Below are 18,296 nucleotides of genomic sequence, written 5' to 3' on the forward strand. Positions count from 1 at the left end.
GTGGGGAAGGGGAACTTTTGTTTTTTAATTTCTTTTAGTTTGTTACAAAATTATACTTCCATACTGTTAAAAAATAAAAGCTATTTTATTTATTTATTTTTTTAACATCTTTATTGGAGTATAATTGCTTTACAATGGTGTGTTAGTTTCTGCTTTATAACAAAGTGAATCAGTTATACATATACATATATTCCCATATCTCTTCCATCTTGTGTCTCCCTCCCTCCGACTCTCCCTATCCCACCCCTGTAGGTGGTCACAAACCAACTGAGCTGATCTCCCTGTACTATGTGGCTGCTTCCCACTAGCTATCTATTTTACATTTGGTAGTGTATATATGGACTTGAGGATATGGGGAGGGGGAAGGGTAAGTTGTGACAAAGTGAGAGAGTGGCATGGACATAAAAAGCTATTTTAAAGCCACAGCCTGAAATGAATGAACAAGGGCTCAACAGGCAGATTGCTGATCTTCATTCAATGAAGAGCAAGTTAAGTCCTGCACAATCAGGTGACTGGTACAGGCTGGTACATCAGGAGCCTAAGCCATCAGCTCTCTCTCCATCAGGAGCACTGCATCTTGCAGGCTGGCCAGTCTCCTCTCAGTGTCACTGAGCTGACTCAGGACCTAGCAATTCCCTGCTTGTCTATGGCCATGAGGAAGATTTGCTTGCTGCCAATGGCAGCTGGTAGTGCAGCCTGGAAATATGTCCACCCCTGTAGGGCAGTTCTGCTCCTAATAAGGGAAATTCACTTTACACACACTTTAGGGGAAATGTCCTGAGATGAAGCCAGAGCCAGATGGGCACCAAGCTTATTAAATGCATGATTGTTACCAGAAAACTTTTGCAAATATGTATGGGTATTTTGTATGTGTGTGTATGTGTGTGTGCACGTATTTTATACATGCACACACACACACAGATCATATCCCTGAAATCTCTTCAATTATAGGATTATCTTTCCAATTGTTCTACAATGTACTTTACAGTTTACCCTTATGTAGGGTCGATATGCCGTACCTCACATCTTTTAATGCTAGATTGTTGTTCTTATTATTGTTTTTCACTCCTGCCAGGTGCAGCTCATCCACTATAACCACGAGTTATATACCAATGTCACAGAAGCTGCAAAGAGCCCAAATGGATTGGTGGTAGTTTCTATATTTATAAAAGTAAGTGTATTGTGTTCCTTCATTCTTCTCTTCTTGCCATTCCCACCCCAATCAGAATATCAGTTTGCGGTCCTGTTGGATCTTAGAAACAGCAACAGAGGTAATATCTATGCCCAAGAAACGCTGCAGGGGGTGACTTTTATTTCCATGAGATTCATGATAAATAAAGCCCCTTTCAGTGAGATGCAAAAACAATGAGTTCCATTTCAGAGCACTGGGGCCTGAGGATTCAGGTAGCTTTTGTCCTAGAGAGAAAAAGTGTGCTGGATCCAGGTGTAGGCTTTAGGTCCCACTCATACAGAAGAATCAGAAGGAAGCAATATAAGGGGAGATGGTTTCTCACTGACACCCCACCGGATTAAAGACCTGTCCATCAGATAACCCTTGGAAAAAGAGATGAAAGGAAAATGTGAGATATCTCTCCCCTCCAGGCACTGCACTAAACAGCTCCCTCCAGCTTCCCACAATTGCTCTGAGTATCATCTTTCCCTTCCATTGTCCTTCTCCTTTGTAAGCATCCTTGTGAATAATTAAGCAAAGGCCACCAATGCTGACTTTAAGACATTCTAGGGAGGCTCTACATCTTCTTACAGTCATCATCAACAACAACCCTCCAAGCAAGCAAATTCTAATTTGTTAAAAAATAATTACCTTTAACATTTTGACAGTTGTTGAGTGAAACAAGTTTGCAAATTAAAAAAAAGAAAGAAAGAAAGAAAGAAAGAAAGAAAGAAAGAAAGAAAGAAAGAAAGAAAGAAAGAAAGAAAGAAAGAAAGGAAGGAAGGAAGAAAGAAAGGAAGAAAGAAAGAAAGAAAGAAAGAAAGAAAGAAAGAAAGAAAGAAAGAAAGAAAGAAAGAAAGAAAGAAAGAAAGAAAGAAAGAAAGAAAACAAAAGAAACTGTCTTTCCAAAAGGGAAAAAAAAGCAAAAGCAAAGGGTGGCAGTTCTAAAAGTTGGCAGTCAGTGTGCTAGCCCCTTGGGAAGTTTTAGCCAGACCATTAGAGGAAGTGCTCCAATCAGAACTTGGAATCTGATGACGGTCGATAGAAATTCAGCATTTGGCACTAGTGAGTTTTAACAGAGCTTCCGTGGTGGCATCATCATCACTCAGAAGGATGAGTGCAGGGGCAACCCCAGGCATCACTCAGAAGAATGGGCACAGGGGCAACCCCAGGCATCACTCAGAAGAATGGGCACAGGGGCAACCCCAGGCATCACTCAGAAGAATGGGTACAGGGGCAACCCCAGTCACTACTCCCCCTCCCTCCTTGAGAGCATCACCCTTTTCAATAAGCACTTTGCCCTGCCTGGCTACACCACCTCCTAACTTACTCTCCCTCACCTCACCTTTTTGTGGCCCCAGTAGAGCTGAACATTGGACAGAGGCATTAGTGACATATTGCTGTCACTGGCCACCAACCCCACCTCGTCTATCTTGTCATTGGCAAAGATAGGAAGGGGCTTTTGATAGAGGAAGTACATTTTTAAGCTGTCGTGCCTTCTTAATACCTGATGTGACTTCCCAAAGGAAACTGGTCCTGGTACAGACTGATCCTGCCAGTCCCTGCTCTATATGTCTTGACATCATCACAGACCCTGTTATAATAAACAATGGGTTCCTAAATGCCAGGCACTGAGATATGTACTTTACATATATTTTATCATTTAACCCTAATAATAAACCTGTGGAGTGGGTATTATGTCCCTATCTTGCAGATGAGGAAAATGGTTCAGAGAATCTTTGACATTCCATCCTAATGCATGTAGTTCGTAACAGCCCATAAAGGAATGGAACCCAAGTCTTGCTTGACTTTAAGGCAAGTCAATGACCTTACTAATGACCTTATTCACAGAGCTGGGAGGGGGAAAAGAGAAAACAACATTTAAAAACTTTCCCCCCATATCCCCATGCTGCCCACAAACATGGGGCAAATAACTATATCCCTCAACCAGCCCCAATTATGATATTGATAACCAACTGATGCATTCAACCTGGGTCAAGCTTATTGTCATGAAGCTTAAAGATATTTCACAAAATTGTGCCATGCGTGTCCAGGGACTCACAATGCCAGGCCTTCCATGAGTAACTCTCACGGCCAACATGGGCTGCCCGACAGCTCCTGACCTTTGGTGAGTGCCTCAGTCCCTGCCACTGACATTGCCTCACTTTGCTTAAAGCTCCTAAGTCAGTGTATGTCATCCTGGAAGTGCAGGCACATTACAGCTGACACTGTGATTGATTCACCAGGAAGTCAGCCTCCTAACTATAAACTCCTGGTGTGTTTCACAAGCTCCTGCAGAAACACTCTTTCCACCGAGATTACTGATGCAGGTCCTGCTGCTTCCCTGCGGGTTGTTGAGTGGAACATATGCCCCAGACCCTGAGGTCAGTGAAAGGATGGTGACTAGCTCCTGCATCTTCTCAGGCCAGTTTGGCTCTTAGGGATGCTTCTGTTCTTTCCCTGAGCAAACCTGAAGCTTTCTGGCTAGATCTCAAAATAAGCCACAGCACTTCTATCTTTGTCCAACATAATCAACTCCCAGATGCTCCACAGTGAGTTATCCAAGCTGTGACTTGTCATTCACTCATCCCCAAACACTGACTGAGCATGGGACACAGTCCAGCCTTGTTCTGGACACTGGTACCTAGAAATGACGTGAACAAAACCTCTGGTAGCCCTCCCCTCCTGCTGATCTTTCTGCCTCTCCTCCCCAGTTCCTGCCTCAAGGTAGGCAGGAACAGAAAATGAGAGACCCTGTATCTAGGTCAGCTGAGCCCTCAAGATGTCACCCTGGCCCAAAAGCTGAGCCATAAAAGCACTGGAATTGTTTGTTAAAACAAGAGATTTGTTTATCTGTGGGTTTTACCTATCTCTGTCCCCTCCTAATCCCCCACCCTTCCTATGACCACAGGGAACTGAGATTTGGCTATAATTGCTGCTCAATCACATACCATTAACTTCCCACTTAAGCTCACTTATACCAAGTACATATTTTATCCTCTCACCCACACAGCCAACATGCTAGAGCTCACAAATCATCTGTGTGCACTTTGGAAATTTTTCAATTATTTTTAATCAGCACAAAAATGTCTAATCCCAATGTTAGCTCTGCCCAGACTCACCGGGTACCAGGAAACCAAGGCACCCGATTGAGGGACATGGCAGATTCCTCACCTGCCACGACGATCTATTTTTGGCTCTCCTTTCATGGACTGCATCAACACAAACAGGCAGCTTCAGGCTATCTTTTAAATAGCTGAAGAGGATGTCAAAGTAGAAATTGGATTCAGCACTAAAGCTTCCAGGGATCAGCAGTGTTTAATTTGGGACTTTTCTCCATTTGGAGTGGGATTTTACCTCCGTTGAACATTGTCACTCACCAAGCTCCCCTTGGTGTATGTCTCACCACAACAACACACCCAGGAAACTGCGTGGGAAAGGAAAGGCAGATGGAGGGAAAATAAACAGTCTGTGCTTTCTGCAAACTAAAAATTACCTGTTGCTTATCTAATAATAATAATCATCTGCTGCAATTTTCCCAACCCTCAGAATAAATCAGATTTAAAATGTTGATGTGTCACAACATCCGATTAGCAGCTGAGGTGTAAATTACAGAGCACAGCTGAGCAAGGTAGGAGAAAAATATCTAGGATGAACAATGGTCCCTAGAAAAAGGCTGAGTAAAAAGGGAGTTGTTAAGAAAACAGTATATACAGTCTTGTGGGGGCCCATCACAGTCTCCAAATTGTGGTTCCCTGGCTTAAGCCCCTGGAAACTTGGCTTGTTTTCCAAACAAGGAATTTGGAGACCTAACAGCATGGGCATAAAATGGGAACTGATCCCTGAACATCTAGTAAAATGTGTCACCCATAATAGGAATTTGGTAAATAATTTTTGGATGGATGAAAGGACAGATTGATGGATGACTGATTGATTGACTGAATGACATGGCTTATGATATATTTGATTCATGTAATACTGAGCAGTGGTATAAGATTCTATATTATATCCTAGAGATCTTTTTTATCTCCTGATATCACTGATCTGAGTACTCTTTCTCTTACTCTCTACTTGGAAAACTATCCCCTTCTTAATATGTCACTCCCTACTCCTTACTTAAAACCCTCTGATATTTCCCCATCCCTACAGGATAAAGTTTAAATTCCCTAACATGACACTCAAAGCCTGACATGACCTAGCACCTGCCTACCTCTCTATCCTTACCTCGCATCCTTCCCCCATACTCTCACCTTCACCTACACTGAAATACTTCCCTGGGCATGACTAGTTCTCCCATGTCCATCTGTGCACAATCCTCTGTATGTCATGTTTTTCTTCACCTTTCCTCCTTTTCCACACTATACCACCAAAGCACTTTGTTAACTTCCCCCTATCCTTCAAGACTTAGCTCAAGCCTTAGTGCCTAAGATTCCCCAGGTGGACGGTCTTCCTCTAATATCATCATACCTGTAACTCTATCATAGCACTCTTCACACTAAATTATAACCATTAGGTTACTTACCTGTCTTCTTTCTCTAGACTGTGGATTTTGGAAAGTAGATTCTATATATTTAATCTCTGAATTTCCAGCCATCATAGTGTTTATAGCATGGTAGGGACTCAATAAATATGAGTGAATAAGTAAATGCATGGAGGCAATGTTTATCTTGAAATAGTACTGCCCAGTTATTAATATTTTCTTTTCTCCCCTAGGTTTCTGATTCATCAAACCCATTTCTTAATCGAATGCTCAACAGAGACACTATCACAAGAATAACATATAAAAGTAAGTTTGGTTCAATTTCCTATATAGCAACTATTCTATAAATGTTAGTCCTGTCTGAAGTCAGAAAGGCAGAACTGATGATCTCCAAGGGCCTCTTTCAGCTTCATGATCCTTTAATTCTGTAGAAAGTCACTCTGGAGAGTGAAGGTAGGCTAAGAAGCAGCTCATTTCAAACAGAAGCCCCCAGAGTGCCTTTGTCATACATGTCTGTCTAAGGTAATAATGATTATTATGATGATGGTCATCATTATCCCATGGATTGGTAAAGAGCTGGAGGACTCTGCTAGCTGACAGACTCTACCATGTCAGCTGGCCACATTTGGGGCTTTGCCAATTATGTGATTGAAAAAGCATTCACCAGGTGGTTTGGATCCAACTTCAAAACATCCAGAAGCCCTCAGCGAAACCACATCTCCCTCTCTGTGTCATTGGGTCTCCCTTTCAGGTGGAGGCAGGGTGGCATTTTTCTTCATTTACATGTGTGATACAATGACCTAGAGAACTCTGTCCAGTTTCCTTGGGTTTCTAGAGTGTTTTATCCCCAGAATCCTTAAGCAAAAAAGAGAGAACAGTGCAAAGTTGAAGGGAGTAGAGGGGAAAGGATGCTACTGTCTTCCACAGCAATCCCAGAGTTTGCAAGATTTGGGGATAGTTATGGGTAACAGCACACACCAAGGGAATGAAATAAAACAGTATAGGAAAAAAAAAACATTTAACTAATTAAGAGTGACCAGAAAAGTGGAATTCATGTGCCAATTTTGTCTTTAATCAAGGAACTTCCTCACTTTGACTCTGTTTCCTCATTTGTTAAGTGAAGAAATTGAACTTCAGATTTCTAAGGTCTTTCTAAATCTAGGATTCTGAATCTGATCTTTGCAAATGTAAAAAGCAACACACAAACATTCTAACACCTCACATCCCCTTTGCGTATCCTCACTTGGTGGAGGTCACTGGTGCTTCTACCTCCAATGGTGACGTGGAAAGACAGAGTGAATGCTTACAGATCTCACCTCAGACTGCTGGAAGGAGAGTATGGAGAAACCTTCTCTTGTTCAATTATTCATCCATTCAGCAAGCATTTCCTGCACACCTGCCTCATGACAGGCACCAAGTGAGGCTCCTGGAATAAAAAGATGGGCCAGACACCAGCCCTCCCCACAGGCACTCGCTTCCATATGAAGTCACTTCCATATGAAGAGGTTGGGGTTGGGGACGCTGGCGGTGATGAATGAACCTGGAGAATCACCTAGAAGAATTAAGTTATCTCCAAAACCATACCACCCTGCCTCATCAGTACCCCTATGGAGTCCTCTCTAAGTTCAAACTTAGATTGATCAACAAAGGGAGACATTTCTGTCTTGTGTGCAAATCGTTTTTATAACTGCCCATAAAGGATTATTAGTTTTTTTAACTTTTTTGATTAAAAGAGCATAAAAATTAAATAAAATGTTTTCAAATAATCTTGAATTTGCAGTTTAGAGACCATGAAAAGCCATGAAATCATACATTAAGCCTCAACACACAATCTAAAAGATTGCCAGCTACAAAGTCAATCATTAGTGGGACTTCCCTCCCTGCCCCACCCCCTAGCTCTGGTCTGATTAGTATTAAGTGATGTGGCTGCTGCCAAAGATGAAAGCATCCATTGGGTTTGTGCTATGGGAAGATGGCCTTCCTTACGAACAGGTATCAATTCTGATGCAAATAGGGGCTAGAGAGCCAGGATGACAGATCTTGTTGGAAACAATGATGAATAGCAGTTATGTGGCTGAGGGGAACTTCAACTTCTTCTACTTCAAGTGAGATGTTCCTGATGACTCATCCCCATTGGGTCTGTAGGAACTGAAAAGGACAGACTTTGGCAATAGCTGAAGAGGATAGCAAAGTTAAGACCAAAGACCTTCATTCATTTGTTCACTAAATATTTGCTACAAGTATTTATTAAGTGGTCCTGCATGCCAGGGAGTAGAGAGATCAATAGAACATGTTTCCTGTCCATGAGCCCCTCACTCTCTAGTCAGAGAGACAGACATATCATAGTGTTTCATAAAGATTTGTATAGCAGGGGATTTCCCAGGTGGTCCAGGGGTTAAGAATTCACTTTCCAAAGCAGGGGATGCGGGTTCAATCTCTGGTTGCGGGAACTAAGACCCCACATGCCGTGTGGTAACTAAGCCCATGCACCACAACTACTGAGCCTGCACACTCTAGGGCCCGTGTGCCACAACTAGAGAGCCCACATGCCACAACTACTGAGCCTGCGAGCTCTTGGGCCCATGTACCACAGCTAGAGAGCCTGCACACTGCAACTACTGTACGCCACAACTAGAGAGCAGAGCCCGCATGCCACAACTAAAGAGCCTGTGCACCACAACTACTGAGCCCATGCACTCTGGAGCCCACATGCCACAACTAGAGAGAAGCCTGCACGCCACAAAGAAGAGCCCAAGCGCCACAATGAAAGATCCTGCATGCTGCAACTAAGACCGGACGCAGCCAAATAAATAAATACATGTCTAAAAAAATTTAAAAACTTTGTGTAACAATTATAATGTATTAAAAATAGGAACAGAACCCTTTGGGATCATAGAAAATCTGCCTAAAATTCATGGCAAGGTTATACATAGCAATTGCTATTCAAATAAGCACTGAATAGATGAGTAAACATTTGGTAAGAAAAGACAGCAAGAAAAGAGGGAGGGAGGGAGGGAGATTCCAAGCAGCATATACAAAAGCAAGAAGAGCATTTAAAGGACTCAATAGTTCAAAGGAAGGAACTTTGCTTTCATCAGCTCTTCCTCTCTGCCCACAGCACATCCAATAAACATTCATTATGGACTGAATAAATGGAAAAACGAATGGCCCCCTACGGGGGCAGAGGGAATGGCGGCAAAGATGGTCTGGAGTCAGATCTTGAAGGGTCTTGAGAACAGGCTAAGGAGTTTATGCAGAAGCATATTTGAAGAAATGCCCTCACTGCCCTAGATATAGGCTCCTAGAAGTGGGACTAAGAGAGAGCAGGAGCGCCCCCTTCTCTTGTCCCATCATCTATCTGTCAGGGCCAAAGGGAACTAAAGCAAGATAAAGAGACCCAGTATGGGGAAAGGTAACTGCTTTACGTCCCTAATCACAGGTATTTTGTGCTTTTACACTGTTGGGGAATAATGGAGGTATTCCCCGGAGCACTTATCACATACCTGAAGGAAGTAACACTGCAGGGATAATTATTGGCCTGACATGTGGGAATGGCCTAGACACTGTGATGCCCAGGACACTGTGGCTGAAAGAGATTGATTTTCACAGAAGGAAAGCACTAGCACTCTTCCCTCCAGCTGAACGCCCCAGGGCAGCCAGCTCTTGGAAGTTTGGCCAGCAGAAGGCAAGAAGGGGAGTTTCTGAAACAGGAGTCATGCACATGGACACAGCCAGTGGGTAGGAAACACAAGCCTGGAAGTCCCCCCCAGAGGCTCTACAGGAAGCAGCAGTTTATTCATTGGCCCATGAATTCTGGTAGAGACAAAGACAACACCACCTGCTCAGGGGCAACTATCAGAGTACCCTGCTTTCATACTTTTAAGCAAGCAAGAAAGAGATGGGTCCCCACAGCTGCCACCCAAACACACTACCCAGGGACAACTGACTTTGGCCCCCACCCACTCTCCCAACCAGCCCTTCTTCTGATGCTACCCAGAACTACACCCCAGCAGAGCTTCAGTCTGCCATACTCACGCAGCTGTAGTACCCACTCTACAAAGTGCTCATCATCAGGAACAAGGAAGAGATGCTAACCAAACACTTTCTGCACTCTAGGCTCTGTGCTAGAGCTTTATGTGCAGCACCTTACCTGGTACTCACAAAGTCCCATCTCAAAATAGATACAATTGTTATACCAGTTTATAGATGAGGAAAGCAAGGCTCTAAGAAGTGAAGCCATTTGTCAAGGACACACACCTAGTGAGTGGCTCTATTAGTCAGTAACATCTGCATAATAAACAAGCATTCAGCAATAGGCATTGATTTCTCACTACTGCATCTATGGGTTGGTTAGAGTGGCTCTATATGTCTGCAGGTCAGTTAGGGCAACTTGGCTCCACAAAGCTCTCATTTTTCTGAGATCAAGTACTTCTTATGCTGGGGGTCAGAAATGTGTGATGTTCCTTAAGACCTAGGCTTGAAACTCACACACTGTCACTTCTATCCACTTTCCACTGGTCAAAGCAAGTCATATGGCCAAGCCCAACATCAAAATACTCCCATGGAGTTGGGGCTGAGGAGGGAGTGAACATTTCCTGAACAATAATTTACTCATCCATAGTGAGAGAGCAAGCATTCCATCATAGGTCCTTCCGGGGACTTTTCTATGCTCTTACTTTCCTACTGTCTTCCTCCCTAAGGAGCAAGGAAAGCTAAGCTCTGAGGTCTTAAAACTAGTTGTAATGCTGATACTTTCACATTACATGAAGCTTATTAGCATGTTCTTCTCTTAATTCCAACTTTAGTTCAGTTTGAAGAGCCATCTCTTTGCTTTTTGCACTTGTTTCCACTCTGGAAGGGACATAAACTATGCACAGAACTTGTGGGTACTTTAAAAGTTCAGGCTCATACCATCCTAAGCCCCCTGCAGCTCCTGTCTGTCCCTTGGCATAAGACTACCAGTGGAAACCACTGTCATTCAAGGGAACACAGTGGCACTGCCATTATTAGGCACATACAGAAACCAGAGAAGGCATAGAGATTGGTACTAGATGGGTCAATCTTCTCCATCAGTCTTTCCCTTGGAGGCCATTTGTAATGAAAAGTCAATCTAAAACTCTGAGCAGAGAGTGACATGATCTCCTGACAAAAGGATCTCTCTGTTTGCTTGCATAGACTATAGGGGCATGAACAAAAGTTGAGAGATGATTGCAGCAATGTTGATCGTGATCAGGTCAACTTGGGAGAGGTGATGAGAAATGATTGGGTATATTTTGAAGGAAGAGCCAAGAGATTTACTGACAGATTGGGTGTGTGATATGAGAGAGAGGAGTCAAGTATAACTAAGGTTTTTAGCCTGAGTAAATGGAAGGAAGACTTTTCCATCATCTGAGATGGGGAAGGTTATGGATGAAGCATATTCATGGGTAGGAAGGGAATCAGAATTTCAAATATGTTAAACTCAAGATGGGCATCAAAGAAGAGGTGTGGAGTCTAGGCAGTTGGATATATGAGTCTGGATTTCAGGATACAGAACTACAGATATAAATGTGGACGTCATTGGGATCCAGATGGCATTTAAACCTGGGTGAGATCATGGGAGAGAATAAATAGAGAAGAGAGGAGGACATATCCTCACTTTTGAAAGATCCCCATGACTTAAGATTGTAAATAAGTTCTAAAGATATCTTTTAAATCCTACCCTGGAAGAGGCTCTGGTATGTCTGTCTCATCAACTGGCTCAGGAGGTACAAAGAGGCAGGGGTAAGCATGGAAGCATGGGGTGAAATCGCTACAAAATGGCAGCCAGTAGGCACACAATCCATTTGCTTGATTTGAACATATATTAGATGACTAGGGAGAAAAAAATGAATTGTGCAAAATCATTCTATTGATCCAGTTGAGAAAATCAATGCCAGGTAATCCATAAAAGAAGGAAAGAAGGAGAATCTTGCCAAAAGGACTGGGAATTTTGGAAGCCAACATTCTGGTAAAAGCCACTATACTTATGGGATGCAATGTGTTCTAGTGAAGATATATAGAACTAAGCAGACCTGGGCTCCTGGCTCTACCACTCTTTTCTGTGTGGATTCTGGCAAGTTTCTTAACCTCTCTGAGATAATTTCCTCATCAATAAAATGAGGATACTAATACTGACATTGAGAGTGTTGGGATGAGGATTAAACAAGGCAATGAGTCAGTTGCCTGGACATTGACTGGTATAAACCAGGTGCATAATAACATGTGTTTCTAAATTATCCTAGGTATGTTGTGGTCAAATCCAGCTTCCTGGAGAGTGGGAGGCAGGTCACTATAAAACTAAATAAAAGTTATTGTCAAGGTGAATGCAATACAGGGCACACAAACAACAGAGCTTGTTTACTCTAATGAAACCCAGCTCCTGCATGGGACCCGTACATTGGATGGCAATAGCCTAGTGAGCTTCCACTCTCTTTGAAAGCTTGGATTTCATATGTCTAAGCAAATCTTATAAAACACTCTCACTAACCCAGACTGACGATGGAAAAGACCAGCCTGAATTAATTTCAGGCTGAATTTAGAAAGTCTTTTAAAGAAAATCCATTTTATTAAAGTTAAATTTGCCTTCAACAGATTAAGGGTCAAGACTGAAATCATGGCATTGAAAAATGGATTTTCTGGAGGAGATATTCATAATTTACTTGAAGTATTTTAATTGTTTAGTGTAGTATATTGGAACAATGCCAATATCCCTCTATTTTCCTTGTGTTAATTAATAAGTAGGCACAGAGCCCCAATTACATAAAAGGTGACATTCTTATCATTTGATTATCCACCTGATTTCATGGGACCAGCATTATTTTTTTTTAAAGAATATTTATATTTTCAAGTGGAGCAAAGAACCTTCTTAAATGGGTAAGAGGGAGTTGTCATTAGAACAGTACACATAAATGAATGCTTTCTTCCAGGGTCCTAGGACAGTGGAGTATTTTAGTAGCTTCATTCTCTTTCAGTTTCATATACTCCATTCATTTCATAGACAGTAAATACAATGGTGAACTTCAGTCCAATAAGAATCCAAAAGATTATAGATTCCAAATTTGAAAGGGTCTGATTATTGTCTTAATACATATTTCCAGCAAGGAAATAAAGGCACACAACTCAAGGTGTTTTGAGGAAAGCTTTTAAACATGGTGTTTTGAGCCCTTTAAAAATCTTTTTTCAAACTTGCCTGTTTATAACTTTGCTTTAGCCCCTCCTACCCCAACCCTGACTAAAACATGAATGTGTAGGCAAGGACAGACCAACTTGTAACTGCCTTATACTTCTCAGTTCCTTGGGAAGTGTTCTGTGCACTCACTCCTCAGAGGAACACAGTGTTAAATGTGATGAAATATCACCAGGGAGCTTAAGCATGTTACTCCCGGTGACTTTCTCTATGCTTAATTGAACTTGTGCTTTCATTTCAAATGAATGGATTTGGAAATGTTTTCACAGAATGCAAAATGCAGCATTCCACTCCCCACGTTGCAATCCAAGTAGTAACTATAGTCAGCAAGGAAAAGGAACATCTTACCTCCATTGAATCCAGTTCTCGGAGGCCCTCTTTTTCATTTTTCATTTGTATAAAATGAAAAATCATATTACTTTATTCTTTAGCAATTGCCTTTTTTCATTTCAGTTGAATTTGCCTCAGATTACAAGAGGAAATGTCATTCCATATGAGAAAATTGCCAAAGAGTTCCATATTAATCAGAAGTTAGTCCAGTATTGATTTCTGGAACTGCTGTGCCTTTTTCTCACTGGCATCATTCTCTTTGAATGGGAACTTCATAATCAGGAAGCCAGGCGATGTTAAGTCTCATCAATGTCACATAAGTTAACACGATGCATTTACCAGAGGCTGCCATCGAAGTTCAGACTAAGGGAAAGATTTCCCCGCTATGTGATACTAGGCATTTCATCATGGTGTATTTCAAAGAAAGAAAGAGAGAGAGAGAAGGAGGGAGGGAGGGAGGGAGGGAGGAGGGAAGGAAGGAAGAAAGAAAGGAAGGAAAAGAAAGAGTCAGCTTTAGCAGTTGTGTCCAAAACTAAGAACTCAGTATAAGATAAGGCATAGATTCAGCAAGAGCATGTCATAGAACCAAAAGCACAGCTGTTAACTTCTCTAATCATTTGAAAGAATAAACTGGGGTTATCAACTATGTATAAATATTCTCTACCTACTGGTTATCCAAGGGGTCTTCCTGTGATGTAGAGGTATATCCAACACATTGAAAAAATCACAACACTGTCATACCAAAAATTTGACCTACAGAAGAAAAATTTATCTATGTAAGCTTGTTTATATTGAAGGATATTTGGGGGTCTATAGATTATATTTTAACCTAAAGATGACTTTAGCAATTATCCAGAATATTCTTGTGCCCACAAGTAAGAGGTTACATGACTTATCCATGAAAAAAGAGTAAGTTACTGGCAAAGCCACAGTTGGAACTTAGTCTTGAATTAAGACTCCTGCTTGAAGTCCAGGGCTTTGCCCTCTATATGATGATGATGATAGACAGAAGATAAATAGATGATAGATAGATAGATATAGATAGATAGATAGATAGATAGATAGATAGATAGATAGATGATAGGAAACCTCTCTATAAAACTACTCATGAAAATTTATTTCATGCCATCACTTCCTTTCAGTAAATATCCTTAAAACAAGCAGAGGCATGCATGATAAGCCTATTGGCCTCTGAGCTTCACCCCAAATTTTTATCTCTCTGTTTATAAACAACTCTGACCTCTAGATCTTTGGCATCCTTACTAATGAATAGAGCCTTGAGAATTTGGAGAGCAGAATCCATCTTTCAGGACATTAGTTCTTAGGCTCCTTTCTGTCTACCATGACAAGAGGATAACACTGACACGCACAAACTGTTGGTTTTCTGCTGGCTGCTGCATGGACAAGGTAGTCTGTGGGTAATAATTACTTCCTGACCTGGTAAGCCATGGAAGACACCCCAGTGTTCCTTGACACTAGGGCTGAAAACTTTCTTGGGTCCCACTGCCTCTTTCCTGCCAAATACATCAAGCAAGTCTTTGTGGGGAGAAAAGAAGATATAAAAAGGTAGTCAGTAGTTCTCAAATTCCAATCCCTAAAAGATAAAACAGTGATTTAATGTCAGCCTTTGAGGCAAAATGGTGAGTCATGAGGACAAGTGTTATATGTTAAATGCACACATTACAGTTTCAGCAATGTAAACGCAAAGGTGTGTTTGGTGCAGAAACAGTAACACCACATGGAGACAGGCAACAGTCTCTGTCTCATTCTGAGATCTGGGGTATGACATATTTGGGAGTAGTGGTGAGCAGCATGTATTTAAGCTAATGGTATAGACTGAAGCCTCAGAGATTTTCTCCCATAATCTGACAGATGATGTTGCCTCTTCCTCCTTTATTTTCTGTCCAGAGCCACCAGCAGGTGAAGCTGCTGGGCAGAAACCATTTCATTCATGCATGCAACCAATGTTTAATGAGCACCCACCATGTAGTGGACCCCATGGTAGGGCTTAAGGAATCAGAGATAAAAGACGGAAGCCCTTCTCCCAAAGGATCTCACAGTTTACTGGGACATTCAATTAGGTTAGTTAATTATTGGCAAGCTAATTCAGTAAATATGGTGTAAAAGGAAGGCACTAACCCAGTGTGGGAGAGCCAGGAAGGCTCGGGGAGGCCAAGCAATTGTTATCCCAGGAAAGCTGGGCAAGGACATTAGTATTGGTGAGTACTTGCCATGGGCCAGGCAGGCCCTGTGCCAAGTACTTGAAAAGTGTGATCTCATTTTTTCCTCAGACAACTCTGTGAGGCAAGTACTCTGTCTTAGGCAGGTCAGCCTGCTATAATAAAGCAGCGTAGACTGGGTGGCTTATAAACAACAGAATTTACTTCTTATAGTTATGTAAGGATGAAAATATGAGATGACAGTGCCAGCATGACTGAGTTCTGGTGAAATCCCTCTTCTGTGTTGCAGAATTCTTGTTGGATTTTCACATAGCAGAAAGAGAGTGAGAGAGCCCTCTGGGGTTGTTTTTAAAAGGACACTAATCCCATTCATGAGGGCTACACCCTCATGAGCTAATCACCTCTCAAAGGCTCTGCCTCATAATATCATCACATTGGGGATTAGGATTTCAATCTATGAATTTGAGGGAGACACAACCATTCAGTCCACTCTCCACTCCAACCATCTGCATACTGAGAAACTGAGGCTCAGATGGTTACCTGCATGCCCAAGGTCATGCAAATGGTGAACAGCAAAGCCAGGACTGAAACTCCAGTCTGAGACCAAAGTTCACATTCTTCACACAGGGGTTTTTCCAAGTTCTGTAGTGTGATGAAATTAAAAGGGCAAAGATGAAGTATGCATATTAGCAGATTCATGGGAAGAACAAAGTGGTGAATGAGGACTGTGGGAGGGTAGAAGCTGCCATGTTCTGTGGCAACCATTGCACATCTCACAGGTGACATGGGTGAAGAGGAATCTCCTGGCAGGATCACAGCAGCAGAGCCTGGGATATCAGCACAAGAGTGTTTTGGAAGCAGGTTTTTGCCCTGCTATGTGGGTTAAATCCATGAATGTAACCTGTTGCTCCTGGCCTTCCCCCTGACCCCAACACACACACACACACACACACACACACACACACACACACACACACACACTCATACACACCCTGTCCTCAAATACAGATGAAACACAGAGGCTAATTATAGTTTCAGAAAAACATAAATGTTGTTTTTCTTTACTCTAGTCATGCCTGGAATACCCCTCATTCTATGGTCTCCTTCCATCTCTCCTCCCCACCACACCTAATAAAATAAAATACAATAATAGCAGACACAGACCTACTAGAGAATGGACTTGAAGATATGGGGAGGGGGAAGGGTAAGCTGGGACAAAGTGAGAGAGTGGCATGGACATATATACACTACCAGACGTAAAATAGATAGCAAATGGGAAGCAGCCGCATAGCACAGGGAGATCAGCTTGGTGCTTTGTGACCACCTAGAGGGGTGGGATAGGGAAGTTGGAGGGAGGGAGGTGCAAGAGGGAAGAGATATGGGGACATATGTATATGTATAACTGATTCACTTTGTCATAAAGCAGAAGTTAACACACCATTGTAAAGCAATTATACTTCAATAAAGATGTTTTTAAAAAATACAATAATAGCAGCATGCTAGAGTACCCAATATGCTCCAAGTGCAAGCTTGGTTAAACAAATCACATTGACCTTTAATAAACATGTGCCAAATGCTTCCTTTTCTCATTCAATATGTTAATCTTCAGGCCAAGCCACCATCAGAGGAAAGATCATTAAGTGCAAATTTGATCACGCTACTCCTCAGCTTAAAACATTTCCGTGGCTCCACATTGCCTACAGGATGAAGCCCTAATTCCCAACAGCACAGAGAAGGACCTTCTGGGTGTGGCCTGTACTGACCACCCCCCCAGCCTTATTCCTCACAACACCCCTTCCCCTGCATCTTACCCATGCACTAGCTGTCCTGAGTATGTGCTGCTCTGTGTCTTTAGCTTTCTTTACTGTGACCATCTACAGTGCCCTTGACAGCCACCCTTACCAGCCACACACTGATTACCTCCTGTTGTTCAAGATACAGTTCAGGTCAGCTCCTCAATTAATCCTCTGCAGTCCCACCCACCCCCAGGCATAACTGACAGCCTCTCAATGTACCCAGTGCAGATATATATCACTATCTCTGTGGTTTCTTGCTGTATTCACTTACATTACATCCTGCTTGCCTATACCTAGCTTAGTGCCTGACACATACTAGGGGCTTAAGAAATAGTTAGAGCCAAATGGTGGCTACTCAACATAAGCTTGTTGTGTTGACACCTGATCTAACTTCCAAGGACCATCACATCAGTGTGTACTCTGGGCACCACAGTTCTGTCATGGAACCATCTGACTGCACAAGTCAGAATACAGATCCAGCCCAGCTATATTCCAATCACTATGTCTCTCTTGGGTTTGTCTTGATTCCCTGATGTTTTGATAGAAAGGTAGAAACATTTAAATGGAAAGAGAAAGAAAGCCCGTTCTCCTAGTGTTGGTGTTCTAATCCAGCTTGACCAATCTCTCTCATGGGCATTTTGTGGACAGAGCCCTGGAGAAGTTCAGTTACCCTATAAGGATAGGCAGAGGCCAGGAGAGGCAGTTTAGGATGAAGCAGGCTAACTGGTTTTATTTGCATTGTTCCAAACCACTGGATCAGTTGACTTGTCCTTAACTCAGTTGGCAAGCAAAGGAGCTCTGAAATCCAAATTTCCTTGGCAAAGATGGTTCTTTCTTATCAGAGAAACTTGAGTGAGAAATTTCTGGGGGAAGAGATGGGGAAGGTAAGGGATTTTTGGATTAGCAGCATTAACGCTCAGGATAAGTAGGTACAGCCTGGGCCAAGATGCATTTATCATCACCACCCTGATATTAAGGTCAACATATTATATATTTTTTTGCAATTTGTTATCTGTCTCTTCAGCTAGAATGAGGGCAGGCATCTATCCTTGTTCACTGCTCTACCCCAGAGACTAACCCAGTATCCAGCAGTAAGAGGTACCTAGTGAACATTTTTTGAATGAATGAATGA

General features: G+C 42.2%; 1 protein-coding gene across 1 annotated transcript in view; it reads left to right on the forward strand.

The window, feature by feature from the left end:
• The window catches only part of CA10 (carbonic anhydrase 10), a gene marked incomplete at both ends in the record, with an annotated part of 622,237 nt that overhangs the window by 597,297 nt on the left and 6,644 nt on the right, over positions 1 to 18,296 (forward strand). The window contains 2 exons of the mRNA XM_082679881.1: positions 1,076 to 1,171; positions 5,885 to 5,957. Of these exons, the coding sequence (XP_082536007.1) occupies positions 1,076 to 1,171; positions 5,885 to 5,957 (169 nt within the window). The remainder of the gene's footprint in view (positions 1 to 1,075; positions 1,172 to 5,884; positions 5,958 to 18,296) is intronic.

The sequence above is a fragment of the Grampus griseus genome (assembly GCF_964374135.1).
Source record: "Grampus griseus genome assembly, chromosome: 20".
Taxonomy (NCBI): Eukaryota; Metazoa; Chordata; class Mammalia; order Artiodactyla; family Delphinidae; genus Grampus; species Grampus griseus.